The sequence below is a fragment of the Podarcis erhardii genome (assembly GCF_964252035.2).
Source record: "Podarcis erhardii genome assembly, chromosome: 3".
NCBI classification, from domain to species: domain Eukaryota; kingdom Metazoa; phylum Chordata; class Lepidosauria; order Squamata; family Lacertidae; genus Podarcis; species Podarcis erhardii.
The window spans coordinates 79,515,193-79,538,909 of NC_138507.1; the positions used below are offsets into that span (position 1 = coordinate 79,515,193).

The following is a 23,717-nucleotide window of genomic DNA, read 5'->3' on the forward strand; positions in this document are numbered from 1 at the left end:
GTCCTATTTTTATGGTCCCTGTATCTGGTAAATCACTACTTCTCTTTCATCCCCAAGTTTGCCTTTTTAAAATGTTCAAATTTTGTTGATTTGAGTGGGACTTTGAAGAGATCATGTCACAAGAAAAAATTGGGTAACGAAAGACGGTTTCATTTACACATCTATTATTATTTTAAGAATCCCCATTTTTATTTTCACATTCAGTAAAACTTCAAGTTCTGGACATTAGGAAGAAGTTTCTATTTAACACCTCTAAAAATCTCTCTCACACACATACACACACATACACAGAGAGAGAGAGAGAGAGAGAGAGAGAGAGAGAGAGAGTACTTACTTATGTACTTATATCAAGAAAAGGGCCCCTCAGAAAGGGTCCTAAAGTAGTTGACAATAAGCTTCAATCAAACAGATATATTAAATTACAACTTTTACAGCTGAAAGAAAGACTGCATATTTACAGCAACAAAACTACAACTCATGTTCTTTGAAAATGCAGAGCTCCATATACATATGAAAAGTATCAAAAATTAGTAACAAACTCCTTATGGTTATTCTTTCACCTACTGTATGTATTATATATGTATGTGAAAGAGTGAGAGCCTGATAAGATAGCACAGAATACAAAGAACATGAGTTGTAGTTTTGTTGCTGTAAATATGTAGTCTTTCTTTCAGCTGTAAAAGTTGTAATTTAAAATGCTACAAACCTTATGAAAAGAAACCAATGCATCATTCTCCCTCCCTCCCTCTCTCTCTTCAAGTACAAGGCTATGATCTTTGCCCTCAGTGTATTTTAGAATCTTCTTGTTACGAAAGGGCATGGGAGATAACATGCCAAACCTTGTATTCACCCATCTATTTTCTTTTTAAAAAATAAATGAGTTCTGTAGGGATCTTTCAACTACCATATATGGGAAACTTTCTCAGTACAAATGATTATTTTGAATGCAACTTTCCTGTGCTTGATAAACAACTTAATTCCTCAGGAGTCCTGGTTTTAAGCCTACTTGTATTGCAGCTCGTATTCTCCATATTTGTATATAAGTGATAGTTGTATATTATTTTTGACTATGTGCCAGTTTCTGACATTTTTGCATTTTACAAATATATCCACTGTCGTAGAAGTGATCTAGCTGAGTACTTGAGTATTACTTGTAGCTGTTTAGATAAAGGGATTCTGCTAGGAGTTAAATGTCTCTGTGTTACTGAATCAGCTTTCCATCCTTTCCCAGCAAGATTAACAGTGATCAGTGTAAAAGCCTGTCTTGCCTCCTTTGATCCCGTAGTATTCTTAACCAAAGCCTTCACGTCTCCAGTAAATGTTACTTCTATTTATCAAACTCATTGAGCATTTATTTGTGGGAGTTTCAATCTAGTCTGGCTTCCTAATTGTTGAAAAGGCTTCAGATAGAGAATTATGGCTTATTGTTATCTTACATTTAGACATAGTGCCTGGAAAGGCTGCTTTGAATGTGATGCTTTTAATCTTGTGCATCCTTGGGTAAACTTGGTGTTGTTCTGTGATGCTATCATCCCATTCGTAGGACAGCACCAGACTTTATATGGCAAACGTGATTGCTGCATGTATAAAGTGCACAACTTGTGAAGTCTGGAAATAATAGATGCAGCTTTAAACATTCGTTTGTGTGCATGTTTGGGCATCAATGTCAGTTCCCTTTTACACAATTACCAAGCAAGTTTGGGCTGTGTCTGCTGGTGGGTTTGTGAAGCTCAGCAACATGTCACAGGCTTTCTCTTCACTGGCCAGCTTCTTTTGGTATCACACAAACTGATATTTGCCATTTCTTATTCAGAGAAAAAGAAAAATTTCAGGGCCATTTCTGATAACAACATTTAGTGGTACATAGGATAAGACCTTCTCAAAGGTGATACACAGGTTATGAAGTTTCTTGCCTTATGACAACCATGCATACACACATATGTAGCATGCAAAATTCTGCAAGCAAACCCCGCCACCCTCTTCCAGTCCAAGAAAGGGATAAGTTCTGGATTCCCCTCCAGATTGTTCCCAGCTGTTGCTGCAGACCTCCCCTTTCCATGGGGCAAGATTGCTTTGGAATTCCCACAATCCAAAATTCCATATGTTTGATTCACCAATTAGGTTGTCTTCCGTACTGACAAATCACTGTGTGTATGTAGTTCAACAAAAGAGATTTACAATGTTCTAAAGCTATGCCTGTGTCACTGTTATTAATTCAAAGATTTTCTGCCTATCATTGGGCTTCATCAGTTTAAGACATTTATCTTTATTTCATAGTAATTTCTTTAAATTTGCTCAGGAACCGCAATAGTCAGTTCTGCAACGCCATGTTTTGGAAAATGATTGAAATGCAATGAAAAAGTGATACATCAACAGTTACGATAGTCTGGTTTTCTTGGCTTTGAACAATTGATTTTTGGGTTGAAAAAATGAAAGAAGCTTTGACCACATAATGAAACATATATGAGAAACACCAGACCCCAGGTTTTCTAAACAGATTCAGTACACAATATGAAAATAGAAGAGTTAGGACTATGTTTGTGATAGGTATCAGTTTATTTACCAGTACTATCAGCCATGTATGATAGATAGAGACTGTCTCTCATTGTTGCTAATGAAATAGTTGCCCTCTTTGTTTATTTCAACAGCTTTTTGGAGACTGCAGCATATTTCTGCATGAAACCAAAAATGAGTGAGAAGGAGGTATCACTAAATGCCTTCTTCAGCATTTGGCATGAATTCAGTTCTGATTTTAAAGAGTTCTGGAAGAAGGAAAATAAGCTCATTTTGCAAGAAAGGTAGGTTTCTTGATTTTTTATTACTTTAAAATTATTAATATTATATACAAAAGGAAAATGTATAAAATTGTACATATCTGTTTACTGTTCAAACGTCATGATAATAATGGATCATAAATTCTTAACTTCCAATATTTAAGTGATTGCTACAAAGTCATCACATGTTCTCCTGTTTGCTGCTCAAGAATGTAATATCTCTTCTCATGCTATACTAGACAATCTGCTGTTGCACATTTTTAGGTTTTGTAGCTCCACTTCTGTCATTTTAAAAAATTATATGGGTAACTACATATGTTGCAAAATGCTGCAGGCAAGTTTCTTCATTTGATGAGAAAATAAAAACACATTTAGCCAATCTTGCAACAGTTGCACAGCCTGCTAGTTGACCTAATTGAAATTTATGACCCCAACCCTTAATGGTAGACATGGGAAACCCGTGGCCCTCCAGATGTTGTTGGACTACAACTTCCATCCTTGACCATTGGGCCATTCTGACTGAGACCAATGGACACTGAATCCCAGAAATTATAGAAAGCCACAGCTTCCCTATCCCTGCTGAATGGCCTGGGAACTGCATGGGAAGATTGACTCTCTCTCTACAGACGCACTTGCCAACGTTGGTAGGAGAAACCCTACCCAGGTACTTATCATTAAGAGCAGTGTAGCGGAGGTGGAGCATTTTCTGCACTAGCTCTGAAGCTGTGATATTCAATCCGCAATTTAATAAACGTTCATATTTGCTATGAATGTTTTAGATATTGCCTTTTCTGCAAGTCATTGGAGGTTTTTAGGCTGGAATACAATGATATTATGGGTGAGATTGTATTATTGTTATTTATGATTGTGTGATTTATTATATTTTACTGTCATAAACTACCTTAGTCTTAATTGGAGAATGCAAGATTCATGCTATCCCACTCCCCCAATACACCTAGTGTGGGAGGGTTGGTGCCTTTTGTGCACAGCCCTACGCCTGCAAGATGACCTAGGGTCAACTGCAAAGTTTTTTTGGTGAGTAAAGTCTGGCCAGAACTGGCTTCCCCATGTTTCAGACACAATACAAACAGACACAAGAATATTCTGGGGTTGCAAATAGCCACAACTTTATTGATTACAGGTGTGTGTAGGCTTAGGCTTAGGCACTGGATGTTCATCCTGAGGTTTTCAAGGTTGTGCCTGGATTAAGGGCCATCGCAAGACATGAATCAGCTAAGCTGGCCTCCCAGGCTGCCACATAGAAGTCCTATGGCCTATCTGCTCCCCTGTAGACTTCAGGACAGGACTGCCACCCAGAACTGCCACTAGAGGATTCAACCCAATGCCTTATCCACCAATAGTTGTGATGATTGCTATGAGGAAGAAAAATCCCAAATGGATTCAATTTGTTTGCAGGCAAATTTCTTCCCAGCCCCAAATATGGTGACCAATTATATCCACAGCAAAGTCTTTAAAACAGACCCATGTGCTGGCTGGGTAGGTTGATTGGCCACCAAGTGGAAAAACAATGCAAGTGTTATGCTAAACTTCCAAAGATTATTGCTGTCTTATTTTCCACACACTCATCATTAAGCCTGTATAGCCAGTCAGTGCCCACCCATAATAGTAACTGATTCATGTTATGTAATCTGAAATGCTGCTTGAATACTCAATAAAAAATAGCATATGTCATTTACGTGTGTAAGACTTACCTTCAATCTAGCCTTAAGGGAATGGTTACTCTTTTGCACCTTGTACTAGTATTTGGTTATGCTTCTTTGTTTCACTCACAAAAACAACAACCCCAATTTATATTTTTGGACACTTTGGGAATTTGTCAGACCTGGAACTAAGCTCCAGCACTGCTGCCTGACTGCATCAGCACCAACCAACCACGGACAGCACTCTTAAATAACGTGAAGCTACTGCTTTCAGGAAGATTCTCAGTTCATGTCATTCACAACATACATTAAAGAGGAGGATTGATCAAGAACTCTTAAGTTCTGGCCTTAATGGGGTCACCCTTAGTTTTATAAGGAAACACTTATCTGATTGGCATATTCTCTAAGATATCATCACATCAATAATCCTCTAGCAAAATATGGCTGTAATATATTGTGATGATGCTATATTGAGTTTGGTGGATATGATATAGCATCTGTCTAGAATAATGGAATCTTTCAAAATTTTGGAGAGTTTTGATGACACACAATTCAAATCATCTTCTGGATTATTTAGTATGACAAAAAATGTATCCTTCATAGATTAGCATTGGCTATGGAGGCATATTGGTCCCACAGAAAGTAGATAATTCAAGACAGAATATAAATTTAGTTTTCTGACATTAGCCACAATGATAAAGTTTTGTACTAAAGCTGTTAAAGGAAAGAGGGAACTAAACCCATTTCAACTGGAAATCAAGAAACACTAGCAATTAGTTAGCATAAAAGAAGAAAAGTTAGCCAAGGAGTTTTCAAAATCTTCTCTCCAGGAGACTGAGTTAGCAACTGCCAGAGATGACTGAAGTGCAGAGAATCAGCCATGGCACTGATTTTATTTGGTTTTATTATTTATTATTTTCAGACTCCTTCCAACAATGCACTTCTAATAAGTTTGTCTGTAGCTGTTTCCTTATGCTTGTATTTTTAAGGACTCAGTTCTTATTTGCTTTAAATCTGTGAGGTCTTCCAGTTTCACTCCAGTAATGTGATGCAAAGAATGAATGGCATTAATTTTTACCAGAGCTGAATCTTGAGGCTTTGCTTCATTGCATCAATGTTGTGACATCTTTCCGTGTTCAAGGAGAATCTCAGACCAATTTTTAGCAGGGCTTGGGTGCCTTCCCATTGACATCAGCATGTCCAAATGTTACACCTGCTGCCTATATTTTAACTTTGCTCTGAAACCTTTGACCCTTCTCTGTATTCCAGAAATTCATTTTGAATACAAACTTCTTTTTTAAAAAATCCAGTGTGGTATGTGCTGAATCTTTGAGTAACCAGATATTGCTTTTGTGAACAATGGGTTGCATTCCAGCCATTCATAATACATGAGGGTATCCAAGGATTTACTTAACTCAGCATTGACGGCTATGGAGTGTGACTGCACTCTGCTCTTTTACTAGGTATTGCTATTCTTCACTGGGGAGATTTCTGGCTATGAGAGAGCAACTTGTTCTTCCAACCTGATGGCAGGAATCTTAATTGCTCATTCCAAGGTTTTGTAACCCCTTCATCGGCTACCATTCCACTTTTGTTTTAGGTGGGGTGTGAAATGAAAGGACTGGAAGGTTTTCTTCCTGAGCAGCCTATTGTAAGTTCCCATGAAGGGTGGCATTGCCAAAGAAACACATGCATTCCCTCCCTGTCTTTCTTTTCATTGGGAGAAGCACAGATTATTTTTCTCAGTGCTGCAACTGCCATCTCTAGTTGAACGCGCAGGAGGGGGTGGGGGTGTTCAAGCCTTGGCTAAAATGCCAAAGAGGCATGAAGGACCTCGGGGAAGAAATTAGGCAGTAATGGAGGCCGTTGCTCAAGAAACTAAGCATCACCTTTCAGGGAATTTACTTCTCTATCTGTTGCTATAACTACAGTTCAGAGCTGCCTTCTTAAGACTTTTGGTTGAGACTTCTAGGTGTAAATTAAGTGGTTAAGCAGTGTGTGTACACACACACACACACACACACACACACACACACACATAAAGAGAGAGACAGAAACTAAGAGGCAGGACTTCTCAGGCTTTGGCACTGCTCAGTTGCCAGGTCTGCTTGATGCTTATTGCATACTACGTATGTTTATTTAGAGTACACATACCAGTAAAAATTCTGGCAGCTGTGTTCTGTACTAGTTGAAGTTTCTGAGACTTCTTCAGGGCCACTTGACAATGCTGTATCTAAAATACCGTCAAGCTGCAAACTTCCTCTCTCTGGTGGGAATGCAGTCCCAATCCAGAGCTGGTTGTGCATCAGTTCCCGGGTCCTTCAGTGCCTCCACTGGATCAGGATTCAGTTTCAGTTTATTGGCCCTCATCCTTCCTATTATTAAATCTAGGCACCAGTTCAGAACCTCCACAGCTTCACTTAACTCATAGAATCATAGAATCTTAGAGCTGAAAGAGGCCCCAAGAGTCATCTAGTCCAACCCATTGCAATGCAGGAATCTCAGCTAAAGCATCCATGATAGATGGCCGTCCAACCTCTGTTTAAAAACCTCCAAGAAAGGAGAGTCAAAAATAAAGCTGTGTATTATCACCCTATAGCTGCCTCTTCCATTTCTCTGTACATGACTTATAAAATACAATCCTGTTGGTCCCAGCAACTAATTTAAAAAGTATGAATATGCAAGAATTTCTGCTAGGAAGTAAAGGAAAACCCTGTATTTGTATGCTAGTAGATTTTACACTGTGCCTCATCCTGAGATCATGTGATAAAGAGTGAGATGTAAAATAGATAACAATAACTATTATTATTATCATTATTATTATTTATTTATTTATACATACATACATACATACCCTGCCCATCTGGCTGGGCTTCCCCAGCCACTCTGGACAGCTTCCAACAAAATATTAAAATACAGTAATGCATCAAACATTAAAAGCTTCCCTAAACAGGGCTGCCTTCAAATGTCTTCTAAAAGTCTGGTAGTAGTTGTTCTCTTTGACATCTGGTGGGAGGGTGTACCACAGGGCGAGTGCCACTACTGAGAAGGCCCTCTGCCTGGTTCCCTGTAACCTCACTTCTCACAGTGAGGGAACTGCCAGAAGGCCCTTGGCACTGAACCTCAGTGTCCAGGTAGAACGATGGGGGTGGAGACGCTCCTTCAGATATACTGGACCGAGGCCATTTAGGGATTTAAAGGTCAGCACCAACACTTTGAATTGTGCTCGGAAACGTACTGGGAGCCAACGTAGGTCTTTCAAGACCAGTGTTATGTGGTCTCAGCGGCCGCTCCCAGTCACCAATCTAGCTGCCGCATTCTGGATTAGTTGTAGTTTCCAGGTCACCTTCAAAGGTAGCCCCACATAGAGCACATTGCAGTAGTTCAAGCGAGAGATAACCAGAGCATGCACCACTCTGGTGAGAGAGTCCGCGGGCAGATAGGGTCTCAGCCTGCGTAGCAGATGGAGCTGTTAAACAGCTGCCCTGGAGATGATAGATAGATAGATAGATAGATAGATAGATAGATAGATGATAGATAGATATAATGGAAATACTTGCTTGTTTTTTTTTTAACAGTAGCTACGCTCCATGGAAACAACAGAATTCCCCACACCACCTTAAAGACTAATAAATATATAATGGCATAAGCTTTCATAGACTATTGCCCACTTCATCAGGTGCTAGAATTGTTTTCCTTAGTTATCCACTCACACCAGTGTATTAGGATGGAGCTGAAAAGTTAAAAAAAAAAAAAATGCAAAAAGTACAGTTTGTGACAACTTAGTTACAGCTTCAGTTAGAGTTATAAGCACAGTGACCATTCACAATATTGGTATGTGATACGTGGGTAAGAGGACAGGCCTTCATATTGATCAGTAACTGGTTAAAGTAAACAGAAAGTAGGAATAAATGGACAGATTTCACAATGGGCAGTTCTCATCAGGTCTGCTCTGGTAACTTCAGTGGAGTCCATTTTTCACCATATGGCGTAAGGGCAGACCCAGAATGTTTTGTGATGCTTGCTGTAACATTGAACTCCCCACTTCATTCATTGAGTTTGATGCAGGGTTTTCCCCTTCACTGGGTGCAGGCAGATCCTGCCCTTACATTATATAAGGAGCCCCAGTTATGCATAAATTTATGTTTGCAAGAGTTTCTACATAGCTGAAAAACGAAAACAACAGATAAACCTTTGCAGCTTGCTAAAATAAAGGAGGTTTGTGACCCACCCCCACTCACCCCAAATTGTTTTAGTCGGTGGAAAATTCCAATAAATTGCAAACAATTTGCCTAAAGCTTATAAATTTTATTACAAACAGAAACTGAAGTAAAGTTATCTGAATTCTTGATGCTATGTTTCTCAAACCCTATTGAGTTTTTTCAGACTAGCAGCCACTTCCACACTTTCAAACCCTAAGATGCATCTTGGACTTCCTTGGCTATAAAAGTTGCCCATTCCTGCAAGAATAGCACTTAAGCTGGCACCTGGTGTGTCATGTTGTACATCTAGATGAAAGGAGAGATTCCTGGCCAATATGTCTCCACAGCTCATTGATCTCCCTCTGAAGAAAGACTGGTATGTCTCCCTACAGATTACTCGGCAGGATGATTTAAAGCTTGCTGTTGAACGATTTAAAGTCTGGCATTGTGTAGCTATGTATTGCATAGGAAGTAGCATGCCGGTAAGCTGTCACTGCTTCTTCCAAAGAAGGGCATTTAATCTTGTAGCAGGAGGCACGTCCTCTCCAAGTAAGCTAACGAATCTTTTGTTAGCCTTCAGAATAGAAGTGAGCAAATTGGACTTTATGATGACACACCTAGAGACAAGGGAATTGCAATTGTTTGTTTGTTTGTTTGAGGCTGGAAGGTTAGGAGGGTGGGCCCGTGCACTTTGAGTTTTAGTAACAAGATCAGTGGTAGTGGCAAAGTTCCTACCCCTCTAAACTGCTTAAAGGAGAAACTTCATATGGCTCAAGAGTTAAACCTTTCATAGCCACTGCCACTGGTGCTGGTGGTAATTTCTGCCTCACCATTTCTTTTCCTTTCTTTATACGTGTTTGCTTCTCTCAAGACCCCTTTTCATGCCCCTTTCCTGACTAGTTTGCTCTTCTATTCTTTCTGCCCCTTCTTTAGTCTGGTCCATGATGTCTGGAGAAAAAGCCCCCTTCCTCCCAATAACTTCAGGTCCCACAGACAGTACGCTGCCACCGCCTCCCTTTCCTCTTAAAACCAGGGAACAGACTACATGTTACATGGGAAATGTAAAGTTGGATCTTCCAATGTTTTGATATACGCTTAAAAGCTGCTGAGTTTCCTGAAATATATTGGAGCAGGGGCACTGGGAGAGGAGGTGTTAATCCTTTCCCCCCTCATCATTTTCCCAAGCTAGATTCTCCCTTTCAGTAATGCTGCTTTAAAGTGAAAATAAAAATCTTGGAACATCTGATCTTTGTCTTCTGGTGTGAGAGGCAACATGGAAGGGCAAGGGCAACTATTGTCTCAAAATAACTCAGGGATCATGTGAATGGGCCATCGCAAGTAGATCAATCTTACCCCCATAGAAGATGTTGAGGATTTTATTTGGGATGGAATAATGTTGCTGCTATGCTGAGATACCAGCATGCTTATATTAAGTTTTATACAAGGTGATCTGGAGGTCAAGCTACAGTGCCAAGTAATTTTATAGCATCAGTGAAGGAAATGTTCTCCATGATGGACAATTGCCACTGATTAGTAAACAGCAAAAAAGGTGAAGAATCATGGCATGGAAGCAACCCTTGATGTTACTAGTGTGGCTAATGTTAGTGAATAAAAGTTCTATTCTAAGGATATGAAAGTGGGTGTAAGTACAGTGGATCTAAATTTAAAAGCAAATCTTCAATACCCATCTACAAATGTGAAGAGTAATCTGCCATCAGAAATCCTGAGAAATCAATGCAGAATGTTTTAAGCCATCATTTTAAAAAAGAAATAGAAACCATGCTGTGTTTTGAAATTGCAGTGGTTGGATTCTATTATTATTATTCTTATTATTCCAGAAAGTACTGAATTAATAAGTAGATAAATTTGGTGCTATGATCCTGGAAGTATGTTTTTTTTAAAAGAGTAATATTAGCTACTCCTCAGCTTATTGTTGGAAGGCTTGTCGTGACCACTTCAACTACCAAATGCATGAACATTCCAGCCTTGTCAGTCTGTTTAAATTAGTCATGTACTACTAGACTCTGGCAAAGTGTAAAGGTATCTGCACCAAGCCAACTTGGAGCCAGTAGGAAATGAATCTGTCTACCAGAGATACTTCTTTAGACAAAATTATTAATGCTTAGTGGCAGGGAAGTGGCTTTCTTTCTCACTGGGTTGAATGATGGGAGAAATTCTCTCATGATAAGCCCATGATCAGTCTAGTGTTTGGTGTAGAAGATAGATAAAATGATTCTGCAGGAATGTCTGGTTTCTTTTCCCTGTATCTATCTTATTCATCTTGCAAACTGTTTTCAGACTTAATCATAGTGAACATTTTGTATACATTTGCCTGACAATAAATAAGAAGGATAGAGAGGTAAAAGTGCTGGGGGGAAAACAACTTAATTATGATGGAAACAAGGAACAGTTCCCTTTGTTTAGGTTAACCCTCTGCTATCTATCCACACTTTATTCAAGGACAGAATTGGAAAATCTTTTGAACCACATGCCTGGTAACCAGCTAATTTTTTAAAAAAATTATAGTATGACACACACACATGAGGTGCATGTTAATTTTCAACCAGGGAGGGGGCAATTAGCAGCTAATTCCCAAGTTACAAGTAGAGTTCAGCTAGTTTCTACCTTAATTTCTTGTTCGGCTAAGTATGTAGCATCAAAGTGCAGTCTGGCACACAGGGAAAAGATTGTCAGAAGCATGCAGTAACACCTGGGTTAAAATACTTTTAAAACTTAATTAATTAATATTGGAAATGAAAGGTATGAATAAACCAGATAATGTAAAAAGAACCAAAACAGTTTACTCTTCCTATCCAGCCCTAGACAATATTAAATATTAAATTCAAATGTCCTTGTGAGGAATAACCCATAATGTTCAGGAAATGCCAAATATCCATAGGGAATAATCCCAATTTTTGACCCTGTAGAATCAGGGGAGAAACGGATGAGGTGGCAATGGCATGTGGTGGTGAGGATCTTCCAGTCACCTGTGGTCATGCGTGCTTGGGTACACTTAGGGGCAGTGTTGATAAATGGTGACATATCCCACATGTAGGAAAGGTGTGCTTGGAGACAGGAGCCACAGGCACATTTTTACAGGAAGTAAAAAGTGAGAACTGTGAGACATTTCCAATCTACCCCCTGGTAGACAACAGCCAGTGAGTGGTGGCAGGAATTCTGCTGGCCTGTGTGCAGAAGAATACTTGAAACATGATAGTTCAATATAATGAGGAAACGAGGCCATTTCCTCTAGGTCCATTGGGATTTTGGAAAGAAACTTGGGTTTTATTCCCAGGTATTCCTCCACGATGATTTGTTTGGTGCAAGTTGTACTTGATTACTATCAAAACAATTTCCGTTGGTTGAAGTGATTTTATTATGGGGTGGTCTTCTAAATCACTACAGGATTGAATGTTAGAGCCACGTCACACATTCTGGGAAATGATGACTTGTGCTTCCATTTGTAGGACTTGCACATGGGTCACCAAGCAGATACTTCCATACCATCACCCGGTCAAGAGGTGCACGTGTCACTTGTATGTGGAACTCACATATCTTGCCATGTGGGCACCTGTGACTCCTCCTGCCCATTCCTTTTCTGGTCCTGCCCAGCACATCTGGAGTTCTAGTCATCACAATAGGGAGCAGTGGAGGGGTGATGATGTTGTGAAGCTTCACATACTTTTCCGCACACTGGAACTATTGATTTACTACTTTTTATAAAGTCTCTTTTTACCCTATCAGAGCTGCTTAGATGGTTCACAAAACAATATGAAAACCAGCTCCAATATAATAATAATAATAATGACAACAGCTATAAAATGTGAAACAACCACAAGCAAAATAGCAACATGAGAATATTTGAGTTCCTTTCATTTAGGCCATACCTTGTTTGGCACTGAGGAAATTGTCATTTCCTCTTACTGAGGTACGCGTATACAATACAGCTTTTCATTGATAGGGTCACTTATTTTCTATTTGTGGCTTTGGGCCCTTTTAATATTTCAGTCTGTGGTGAGAGCCCATCTAAGACGATAACTTATATTCAATTGGCCCACTTTACCACACTGCTGTTTGGAGGGAATCAGAACAATAACTTCTCTGCTGCAGTTTTTTTATATTTTCTTTGTGTATGTGTTGGACCAGTCTGCAGATTTTTCCATCTAAACTAGTCTCAGACAGCTTCCAGGAGTGCTAGTACCCAGCCATGCTGTCTCCTGAAATGCTCTGTTCTTTCCCTACAACTGTTAACCACTTGCTTACATATCTGAATAAACGAGCTTGTAAGTAAGAAAAACAATTGTCTGGAAAGTATGGTATGGCAGCCGAAGCAAAGGAGTTCTTCTCATGAGAACAATAAACCTGAAGCAGAAAAGATGGTAAGGATGCTGTAGAGAGATTAGCATGATATATCGTTACTCAGGGGAGGACAGCCTGCCTCCCGTACATAGCATAAAGCATGCCATAGGCTCCTTTTTTATTCATGTGAATTCTTACTTCTTTTAAAATTATAGTCCTCAGGATTATAGAAAAGGCAAGTTGGACAATGTGATGACAAACAAGCTAAGGATATAGAAACAATGTGAGAACTATCAAGTAGCTCACTTTTAATTACATATTTCAACTGTTCTTGTTTTTCTGTTTAGATCAGGGATAGCCAATGTGGTACCCTGCAGGTAGTGTGGACTACAGCACCCATAATCCCTGACCATTGGTCATGCTGGCTAGGGCTGGTGGGAATTGTAGTCCACATCTGGTTTAGATGCTCAATAAAATGTTCATATTCAAAGATGTTTTTGAAAACGAGAATGTTCAAAATATCATTCAAAAGTGATCTTCTGGGGATCTGATATCCTTGTCATAGTAATGGTCTCCTAAACATAAAACTGGAGAGCAGTAAACATTCTTGTTTAGACAAGCCTACACAAGTTATTTGAAAGTTGAGGTAATTTTAAACTGTTTTGATATGTTAACTTCTATATGTTTTAAAGTATGGTTGTGAATTTTTCTCAGTTTTATCTTTTTGTAAACCGCTTTGAGGTTTTTTAAAAATTAAGAGGTGTATAAATTTTATGAAACAAGTTAAATAAATATAGCAGTTATTTCTCATTTTCTTTTCATATTGTTGCTGTTGTTGTTGTTTTCTCATGTTAGAACCATCATTTTCTTTATGGACTGCTGATGCTGGGTTTTTAACAATAAAGTTATGGGGCTCTAGTGACCCAATTGGGTTGTTAATGGAGAATTCCTGTCAGAAGTGGAATTATGTTCTACAGTAAAACAGGTTCAGATTCAACCTCCAAAAATGCATTGTGATTTATGATCAACAATTTCAAGAGTTTCTTAGAATAATTTAATCATTACGCAAAGGAATTACCCGTAATGCAGAAGTCACTTGTCAGATAACTACAGTATATAAAGCAATAAATAAATGCAAGGAAATTGGGTCTGATCTTTAAAATGTAAAGAGTATGAGAGATGTAATGGAACTTTGTATATCTAGTATTATCATTATCATTCTCAACTATGGGGCATTAGGTACAACAGAACAGTACATTCAGGAATATCATATTTGCATACAACAACTGTTACAGTTTGCATGTCTCCTTGCAGCAGATGGGCTTTTATTGGCAATATCGCTTATCATTTATATTCTGCAAGCCCTCAGAATTATTGTATGTTGAAAAATATTGTCCTTGAGCTGTCCTTCACGTGTTATTCAGCCTTCACAAGTGGTTTTGATTTGGTGAATCAATTAAATGTGTTGCAGACTAAAAGAAGCTGAAGAAGTATGTAGACAGAAAAAGGGGAAATCTCTTTACAATATAAAACAAAAGCACGATTCTGGAATTGTAAGTATAATTCACTTATGGTTTTTTGTGCCTGCTATGTATGAGTGTTCTCCTCCTGTTAAGGTTTCTGAGCAGGAATCCTCATCATTTCCTCTTAGTATCAGTAAAACAAAAAATGTTGAAACTCACTTAATGACTCTACCCATTTTCCGTTGATGCCCTTTATACCTGGAGCTGCCTCTTGGAACCATCTCTGTATGACCACCTCCCTTATCTCCTTTAATTTACTCAAATCACCCCCTTTCCAACAAGGCTTTGGATTACCCCAGAGTCCCTATACCATGGGTAGGCAAACTAAGGCCCCGGGGGCCAGATCTGGCCCAATCGCCTTCTAAATCAGACCCGGGAATCAGCGTGTTTTTACACGAGTGGAATATGTCCTTTCATTTAAAATGCATATCTGGGTTATTTGTGGGGTCTGCCTGGTGTTTTTACATGAGTAGAATGTGTGCTTTTATTTAAAATGCATCTCTGGGTTATTTGTGGGGCATAGGAATTCGTTCATTTTTTAAAAAAAAAAAAGTCCAGCCCCCAACAAGGTCTGAGGGACAGTGGACCGGCCCCCTGCTGAAAAAGTTTGCTGACCCCTGGCCTATACCTTAATGTAACTAAGTATATTGAAATCCTTGCATCTGTGCTCCTTTCTCTGTTGTTTCCCTGTGTGTATTTTAGATTGCAAGCTCCCTGGGGCTGGGACCTGTAAATCCTCCTGCTCTTTGGGTACTCCCAGATGGGAGCTTCATATTGTAATTGGCAACAAAACTTAAATTGATTTTCCAATGAAACAAAACCTACTAGGAGTTAGCAGATAAGGCCCAAATTGAGAGATTTTGGAACACAAAACTTAGAAAGGCACATGGGGCACAACATATTCCCAAGGTTGTATTGCTATTTGGAGTAAAATGCTTCTGTGGTTTAGGACACTAGACTTGGTTCAGTGATCTGTTATATGCCGAAGCTGAAAGTGCTTGCTGTGTTTTCAGGCATTTGACACTGATAACATAAAATGGAGGTGCTGTTTTTAATGAAACTTAAATGGTTTTCATTCTTTCTTGCACTTGAAGATAGTGTTTTGGAAACAACTCAGCTTGGCATCCAGACATTCTGATTTAACTGGATTTCAATCTTAGTCTTATTTGCAAGAGAGGAAAATGGTAGATTACCCATTTTTTGTATCTTTGGGGTTCTCACTGCATGGTTGCTCTGAAATTTTGAAACTGATATTTTCTTCACCTTTTCATTTTCAGAAAGCGAAGATAAGTATGAAAATATGAAGGTCAAACGGCACGCATCATTGTCCACCTGATCAATAAACTCAATAAGTCTGTTGGGGAGAAGGAGACTACATCACTTGACCCATTTGTTTTCTTGACCTGTTTGCATTTGTTTTCTGTTTCCACTGACTAGAATCTGCTGGGCATTCATTGATAAACAGATTTGCTGTATGGAGTGTCCAAAATCATAAAAGTTATTAATTTAAGGCATGCCTCTTCCCTGCACTCCATCCTGTCTTTTTCATCCAAATATGCTTTTGCAATGTATTTGGAGGAATACTAACAATAACTAAAGCACCTGGTGTAAGAGGCAGTCATTCAGTCTGCCCTAAACATACTGAAACTATAAACATCTATCATACAAACACTACATTTCCATTCCTGTTGGCAAGATCTTTCCAGAGCAAATACACTGCAGTGCTACATTTAGATTAGGGCTACTTCTTGAGAATTGTTCGTGTCTGTTTCATATTGACATTTGTAATCTGTATTTTGAATGGGTAAACTGCTCCTTTTACACTATAATCCATTTCCAAAACAAGGTATGTTCAGCACAGCAAATCTTTACAGTTGACAAGGCGGGACATTATCTCTGCATTTTCTGCCACATAATAAAGCAGGAGTGGGGAATTTGTGATTTTTCAAATGTTGATAAACAACAACTCCCATAAGCCCCAGCCATCATGGCCAGTAGTCAGGGAAGATGGAGACTGTAGTCTAGCAGTATCTGGAGGTTCATAATTTCCCCATCCATGTACAAAAGATGGAAACAAAGGAAGGCTACTCAAGGCTGCAGCAAGCGTAGGAATCATTTGAAGGATACTAAACAGCCTTTGGTTTGCTACAAACATTTTTTTAAAATAAAAAAGTTTACAGAGTAACAAGAAACTTGTAGTAGACTTCCTACAAATCTATTGAATCTTGCAGTGTAAAGTACTAAATACTTCCCTTTTATTATCCTTCCAGATGATCAAGGGTGATATTGTGAACCTCAGTTTTCTGGTGACAAAGCAAGGACTATTGATTAATTCAGCTTTACATTTTATTGAGTGCCCATACCGTAAACTACATAAATAGTTGCAGTGCCACCTCAATCTCGGCCAATAAAGACAACCAAATGATTGGTCATATCTAGATTAGACTGCCTCCTCCGCACAATGTAGCATAGATCTACATTCAAAAATTATTGAAAACAGCCAAATTTAAGGGGGGCGGGATAAAGTGCATAGATTCCAAAGCCATTTAGCATGGAAGGTGCTGGGGTGGTTTTAAGTTCTAACCTGCTGAAATTACTTTCTCTCTCTTTCCATGTAGCCCAGTACATGATACCTGGTTGTCCAGATGTCAGTCTCTGGTTCCAGGCATTGAAAAGGCTACATAAATTATGACCTCAGGAATTGACTTTTTAAAATGCCAAGCACTAAAAATATATTTTTCATTTATTGGGGAAATTGTTTCCTATTATGTGATTACTGATCAGCCTGAAATGTTTTCGTCTTTCAGGTTAGTTCCTGATAGTTCCTTTATTTGTTTCCCCAGTGTCAGGAATAAAGTTATTTCTTGGGAAATAGAAAAGAGAAGATTGTTGTTACAAGAGACCTATGAAGAGCAAATAAAGAAGTTACAGATATTTTAATAGCACTGATGAAAAACCCATGTTTGTATTTATGTAAGCTATAGTCTCTTGCTGTTTTAACTTCTGTGTTTTCTTTCATTTAAGTGCATTTAAAAACATTGTAGCATGTTTAAGTTTTGTAGCCATCCTCTTCCCTTCAGTATCTCCAGTATGTTTATTGCCATACTAAATTAAATAATACTACACTTAACAAAGATCGCTATGTGCAATACTGTATTTAGTGTTTCTATTCCAATTTTTTTTAGAATGTTTATTTATATGAAAAATAAAACAAATAATGAAATTGAAGTTGTTTTGTGTATACAGTACTTTGGACTCTTATTGCACTGGGATTTTGAATTGCTGTTGGTACCTGCAAGAATTCTGAACTGTTAATGGATAGAAATATTTAAAAGCCACTGCTCTGAAAAAACTTGCAGTCCAAAATATAGACTAAAATGTAAAGATAAAGGACCCCTGGACGGTTAAGTCCAGTTGAATTTGACTATAGTGTGTGGCGTTCATCTTCCAAGGGCCAAGACTAAGGAAGAAGCAAGCAATGTGTGTGTGTGCGTGCGCACATGCGTGCACTCTTACCCAGCTCCTACCCATGTTTCAAACTGGTATTATTATTTACCCACCCTTCACCCTAAGGTCCCATAGAGAGTGGCAACATGAACCAACAATATTAAAAACAGTTTAAAACAAGTTATGACTTTTGTACACATGGATAGAAACAGTTGCAAAATCCTTTAGGATGGCATGTATGCCCTTTCCCGACTATATTCCTATTTGTGCCCAACATAAAACATTTTGTGTTACTGCATTTGCTATCTGCTTTACTATGCAGCATCACAAATGGTTAGCATAAAAAATAAATCCTAAGATTGATATCCAAATGTGGTACCCCACTTGCACAACTGACTTCTGCTGGCACAAATGTCTGCCACCACTCATCACTCCTCCAGATCTGTTACAAGTGTTCAGGGGACCTTCCAGAACATGTGGGGGGGTGAGGCTGCAGGGGGAGGGAAGGAATGGATCTAGTTCACTGACATGACATTGGATGTTTCATTTAATTCAGATTTAGGCACTCACAGAAAAAGGTTATGTGTCTGATGTACAATTCTGGTCCTTTAAAAAATGAAATATTGTTTCAGAAACAATATTCCAACCCCAGTTGATGGGCACATCCTGGATGCTTGACTGCAATAGTTCAGGGCAGCTAAGATGAATAGAGAACCCTGAACAAGTAAGGGCTGCTTTTGTTTTCCACAAGGTTTGCATGCAAATACCTACAGTCTCCTCCAGCTTATATCATACTGTACCCAATTTGTATAGAGCTAAACATAACACCGCAGTGCAGAACATTAAAGTCATCAGCTTTTTTTGCTTTTTCTTCTTTAGCAGCTCTAACTGATTTGTGTGACACTGTTGGCTCATTTAGTAATTTCCCATTCACTCTAAAAAAGAAAAAAAGTGTTATCCGATACCACTCTCATCTGCCCTCCCTTTAAAAGAATGCTGTCCATTTATTGGTTGTAATGGGCTCTTTCAAAGCAAACTCTTCTATTCTCCATGCCTTGTTTTCCCCCCACCCAGACACAGCAATTTTGTGGAGACAGGCAGAGAAGTCCTTAGCAAAGAGTGGAATAATTAGAGGAGGTCTTATTGTTGCTAGCTCCATTATAACTGATTTGCAATTCTAATTGAGCAGCCAGTGCAAGTTGCAAGCAGAATTCAGGAGCCGAATTGTACCCTTCTGCTTGCAGCCAGCACTGGCTGCCCAATTAAAATTGCAAATCCGTTAGGTTGAACTGGAAACTCAAAATCAAATGTATTGGAAGGAACTTCCCATGTGATGGGTGACAAGGAAATACTGGTGGGAAAAGGGGGAACTCTACTCAAAGGGGAATTTGTTCTCATGAAATGTTTTTATGTGTTGGACATATTTTTGAACAATATGACAACCTGTATTTGACTGATTAGTATATTTACCACCAGATGGCAGGCTAATGTCTGAAAAGCACAAGACACTTGTTTATGAATTAAGCGTTCATTCCCTCACAGACTCCCAGTCTGGTTTATGTCAACTACCGAAAAGCATTTCTGATCCTTGATTCAGTAGTTCTTTCTATTAATTTTTTCTGCTGCAAGTGTTTTGGGTATAAACTAAAAGGATGGGGAAACCAAAGTCACATGTGGCCCTTCAGGTGGTGTTGGACTCCATCTCCCATCAGCCCCAGCCAGCATGGCCTATGATCAGGTGTTATTGGACTGCTGGTCCACCAACATTTGGATGTCCACAGGTTACCTGATCAAAAAGAAGAGTTTGAATTTGAGCAGCTTGTAAAGACTTCTTCTGGGTGTATTCCTTTGACATCCTTTCTTTCCAAAACATTTTTGACAGGATAGTCCTGGTAAAATCATTGTGTCTGAGAGAAGCAAGATATGCCAGTTACAAAATAATTATATCTCACGCTCTCCCTACCTTAATATTTCCCTTATATGCTCATAATCATAGTTAGCTTGTTTATATACCACATTTTCCACAGACTCTTGTACTCAAGTTTGGGGAGAAATGTTTCACTTTTTGGTACTTTCGTCTGCAGTGCTTGGTTTGAATCCTCAAAGAACGCTGAACCACTTCCAAGGTCCTCACACTTTAGAGAGAGCCTTATTTGGTGCAGATGAGTCCCAAACCTGTTGAAGTGGCCCATTTCAGCTCAGGATTCATCCAAATCCAATGTACACCTCTGTGTTCTACTACACAAGAGTTGAAAGTCTCTCTCTCTCTTAACTGGAATACCTAGGGATGTGACTTTTTCTTAAGAACATAAATTGCCTTGAATTAGAACAACACATGTTGTCTGAGCTCATTGGAGTTGCCATTCAGAACATATGGAGAGAAAGGTGGATTAACTATTTTTATTTAACCTAATTTGTATACCACGCTGTGGGTTAAACCACAGAGCCTAGGACTTGCCAATCAGAAGGTTGGTGGTTCGAATCCTGCGATGGGGTGAGCTCCCGTTGTTCAGTCCCTGCTCCTGCCAACCTAGCAGTTTGAAAGCAAATCAAAGTGCAAGTAGATAAATAGGTATCGCTCTGGCGGGAAGGTAAAGGGCATTTCCGTGCGCTGCTCTGGTTCGCCAGAAGCGGCTTTGTCATGCTGGCCACATGACCCGGAAGCTGTACATCTACATCAGCTCCCTCGGCCAATAAAGCGAGATGAGCACTGCAACCCCAGAGTCGGCCACGACTGGACCTAATGGTCAGGGGTCTCTTTACCTGTACCTTAAAATATAAAGACCTCTAGGCATTTTTAAGACTAATGTCGATGTATTCTGCCATCCTGTTTCCAATAGCAGCCAGATGCTGAGCCTGGACATTCATAAGCAGGATACCAAAATGGTCTCTCCACCCCACCCCCACCCCAAAAAATTCTCCCCGCACCTGGCATTCAGAGGAATCTCTCATTTTTATTTTTATTTTATGCCCCTACCTTTTTACCATAGCAGCTTACCAGTCAAGGCATCTTACATGAAAACAGAATTAAGATGGTGGTATCACAAAGCAAGGGGTGTGTACTAGACCTTGTTCTCCCTTCCACAATATGTGAACATTAGGACAGGAGGTGCTATACTGAGGAACAGCAATTCAATACCTGTCTGCAGCATATTGTGTCAAGAGAGAAAAATAAAGCATTATTGTAGAGTTCACAAGATCATGTGCAGTAGAGCTCAAGCCATGAGCTCCCATAACTAATTTCTCTCCCTAGACCCATGAACTTTCCTTAGTTATATTTGTGCAAGACTGCCTCTGTGTGAATGTTCAAGTGTGGTTTATGAAAGATACTGCTCAGTTCCAGATATAACTGGGATCTGATTGCAGTTCTGTGTTTTTACTTATTCCGCCAAGCAGAATTCTTCTTTTCCAGTACAGTGGAATTCTTCCATTACAGATTTTCGTTAAACCTCACCAAGTTCCGGTTTAGAAAACATCAGCCCAGCCCTATGCATGTTTGATTGGAAGTAAGTTCTTCTGAGGTCAGTAGGATTTACTCCCAGGTAGAGGTGCACAACCTAAATATTCTAGGAGTGGGCACCACAAATGCTTCATTCTACAGGGGTTTAACATCAATTGGCTTTGTCTCTTGTTCATACACAGATGCTGTTTTGAACCTGAAGCCCCTTATGCCAGGAGTAAAAATAAATAAATAGAAATTTGCAGTACAAAGACTACAGTCGTATCTTGGAAGTCAAAGGGAATCCATTCCGGCAGTCTGTTCGACTTCCAAAATGTTCAGAAACCAAAGTGCAGCTTCTGATTGGCTGCAGGAAGCCCCTGCAGCCAATCAGATGCTGTGGAAGCCCCATTGGATGTTTGGGTTAGCAAACCAGAACACTCACTTCTGGGTTTGTGGCGTTTGGGAGCCAAAACAAGTACCAAGGTGTTTAGGATCCAAGGTATGACTGTATATAGTTGGGTGGGTGGAGAAAGGAGAGGAAAGCAGCAGATGCTTATGATTCCTCCTTCCTAGGTGAGCAGGGTTCATATGAATGTGAACTGTTCTTCATATTACAGATAGGTAGCCGTGTTGGTCTGCCATGGTCAAAACAAAATAAAAAAATTCCTTCCAGTAGCACCTTAAAGACCAACTGAGTTAGTTCTTCATATGTTACCATTAATATATGAACACCTTTTATTATTCACAAAAATCCTATCTGGACATTGTGTAGGAACACAGAAGGTAACTTAGACAGGTTCCTCCAGCTTGATATTGTAAATCCTGAGTGGTGCTCCAGGGTTTTAGAAAAGAAAAATTCCGAAGTTGGAGAAACTGGGACCTTTGTATGCAAAACAGTGCTCTACCACTGTGTTACATGGTAAAGGAGGAAATGTAGCCACACACACACAAATGTCAACAGGAAGACAGCCTTCACACAGACAAGCCTCAATGCTACCTAGTACCAATATTACTGAGTTCCAGATCATGTGGAAGCCTAGATACGTGAGTGCTCTCTAAATGTTTGCATTGTATGCATGGACACTGAAGGTAGGAATACAGTGGTACCTCGGGTTACATACGCCTCAGGTTAGATATGCTTCAGGTTACAGACTCCGTTAACCCAGAAATAGTGCTTCAGATTAAGAACTTTACTTCAGGATGAGAACAGAAATCATGCTCCGGTGGCCTGGCAGCAGCAGGAGGCCCCATTAGCTAAAGTGGTGCTTCAGGTTAAGAACAGTTTCAGTTAAGAACGGACCTCTGGAACGAATTAAGTACTTAACCCGAGGTACCACTGTACTTGGCTTGGCCCCACTTCCCACTCACATGCTTTCCTTAACCCTGTGTGCAATGCTCAAATATGGCTGAAGCTTGCAGTGAATCCTAGAGTGCTCTCCATAATACTGTCAATGTGTGTTGAGAAGTAAACTGGCTATTTTTAATCCATGCCAGCTAAGTGTGGTATTAGGCTGGTTGGTTTGAAAATAATTAATTCAGAGAAAATTGTGCAATTTTCCCAATATTTAAAAATATGAATGTCACACACATGCACATTTAGCCATGCCTCTGGCCATTCAATGAACATCCTCACAACAACCCTGAGGGGGAAGTTAGGCTGAGAGACAGTGATTGGCCCAAGGTCAAACACTGTGTTTTATGACCAAGTGGTGATTTTCTCATTCTCTCGCCCAATTAATTCCACTGAAATTCTGGTTTATTTTAACATGATAAATAGTGTTATGAGTTTGCCACACACCCCTAATTTCTGGATTCATCAAATGTTAACATTTAATCAAAGCTAATTAAGCCAGGCTAACTTCCTGTGTTGAGGTGATTGCCTGGGTGATGGACCATTAAAAGAACAAATGATCAAGGGGGCTTTGTGAGAGAGCAACAAAAGCATAGGGCGCCCTCAGTCAACAGATAAAGACAATGTTTAGAGTAAAAAGAGGAAGGGAAGGAGTTATGTGTGCTAGAAGCTAGATGCAAAAATGCAGCAGGCTGAAACGGTAGAGAGAGAAAAGGCAGAAAGAGAAAACGCTGATTTCTGCTTGAATCCAAAGCTGTGGCTATGGAAGAAACAGGACCCTTTTGGGCTGCTGATGCTGCAAATCCCTCCATCACAGGTTCAGGTTGCATACATGTGTAAATAAACCATATATCATAAAGACATCAATGTCTCCACTATGCTGGGCAAATGGCTGGAACCCCTGGAATCTTGCCCCGCTTGGAAACTGGGGTGGTGTACAACAATATTTAAATTAAGTAGACGATGGAAACTCCCCATCGAAGGTAGTGCTTGAACCCTGTAGAATATGAAATGATGC

General features: G+C 39.5%; 1 protein-coding gene across 1 annotated transcript in view; it reads left to right on the forward strand.

Moving 5' to 3' along the window:
- FMN2 (formin 2) overlaps positions 1–15,834 on the forward strand; it is a 158,069-nt gene extending 142,235 nt beyond the window's left edge. The window contains exons 16-18 of the mRNA XM_081856331.1: positions 2,649–2,798; positions 14,408–14,489; positions 15,737–15,834. Of these exons, the coding sequence (XP_081712457.1) occupies positions 2,649–2,798; positions 14,408–14,489; positions 15,737–15,763 (259 nt within the window). The 3' untranslated portion in view covers positions 15,764–15,834. The remainder of the gene's footprint in view (positions 1–2,648; positions 2,799–14,407; positions 14,490–15,736) is intronic.
- The last annotated feature ends 7,883 nt before the right edge of the window (positions 15,835–23,717 follow it).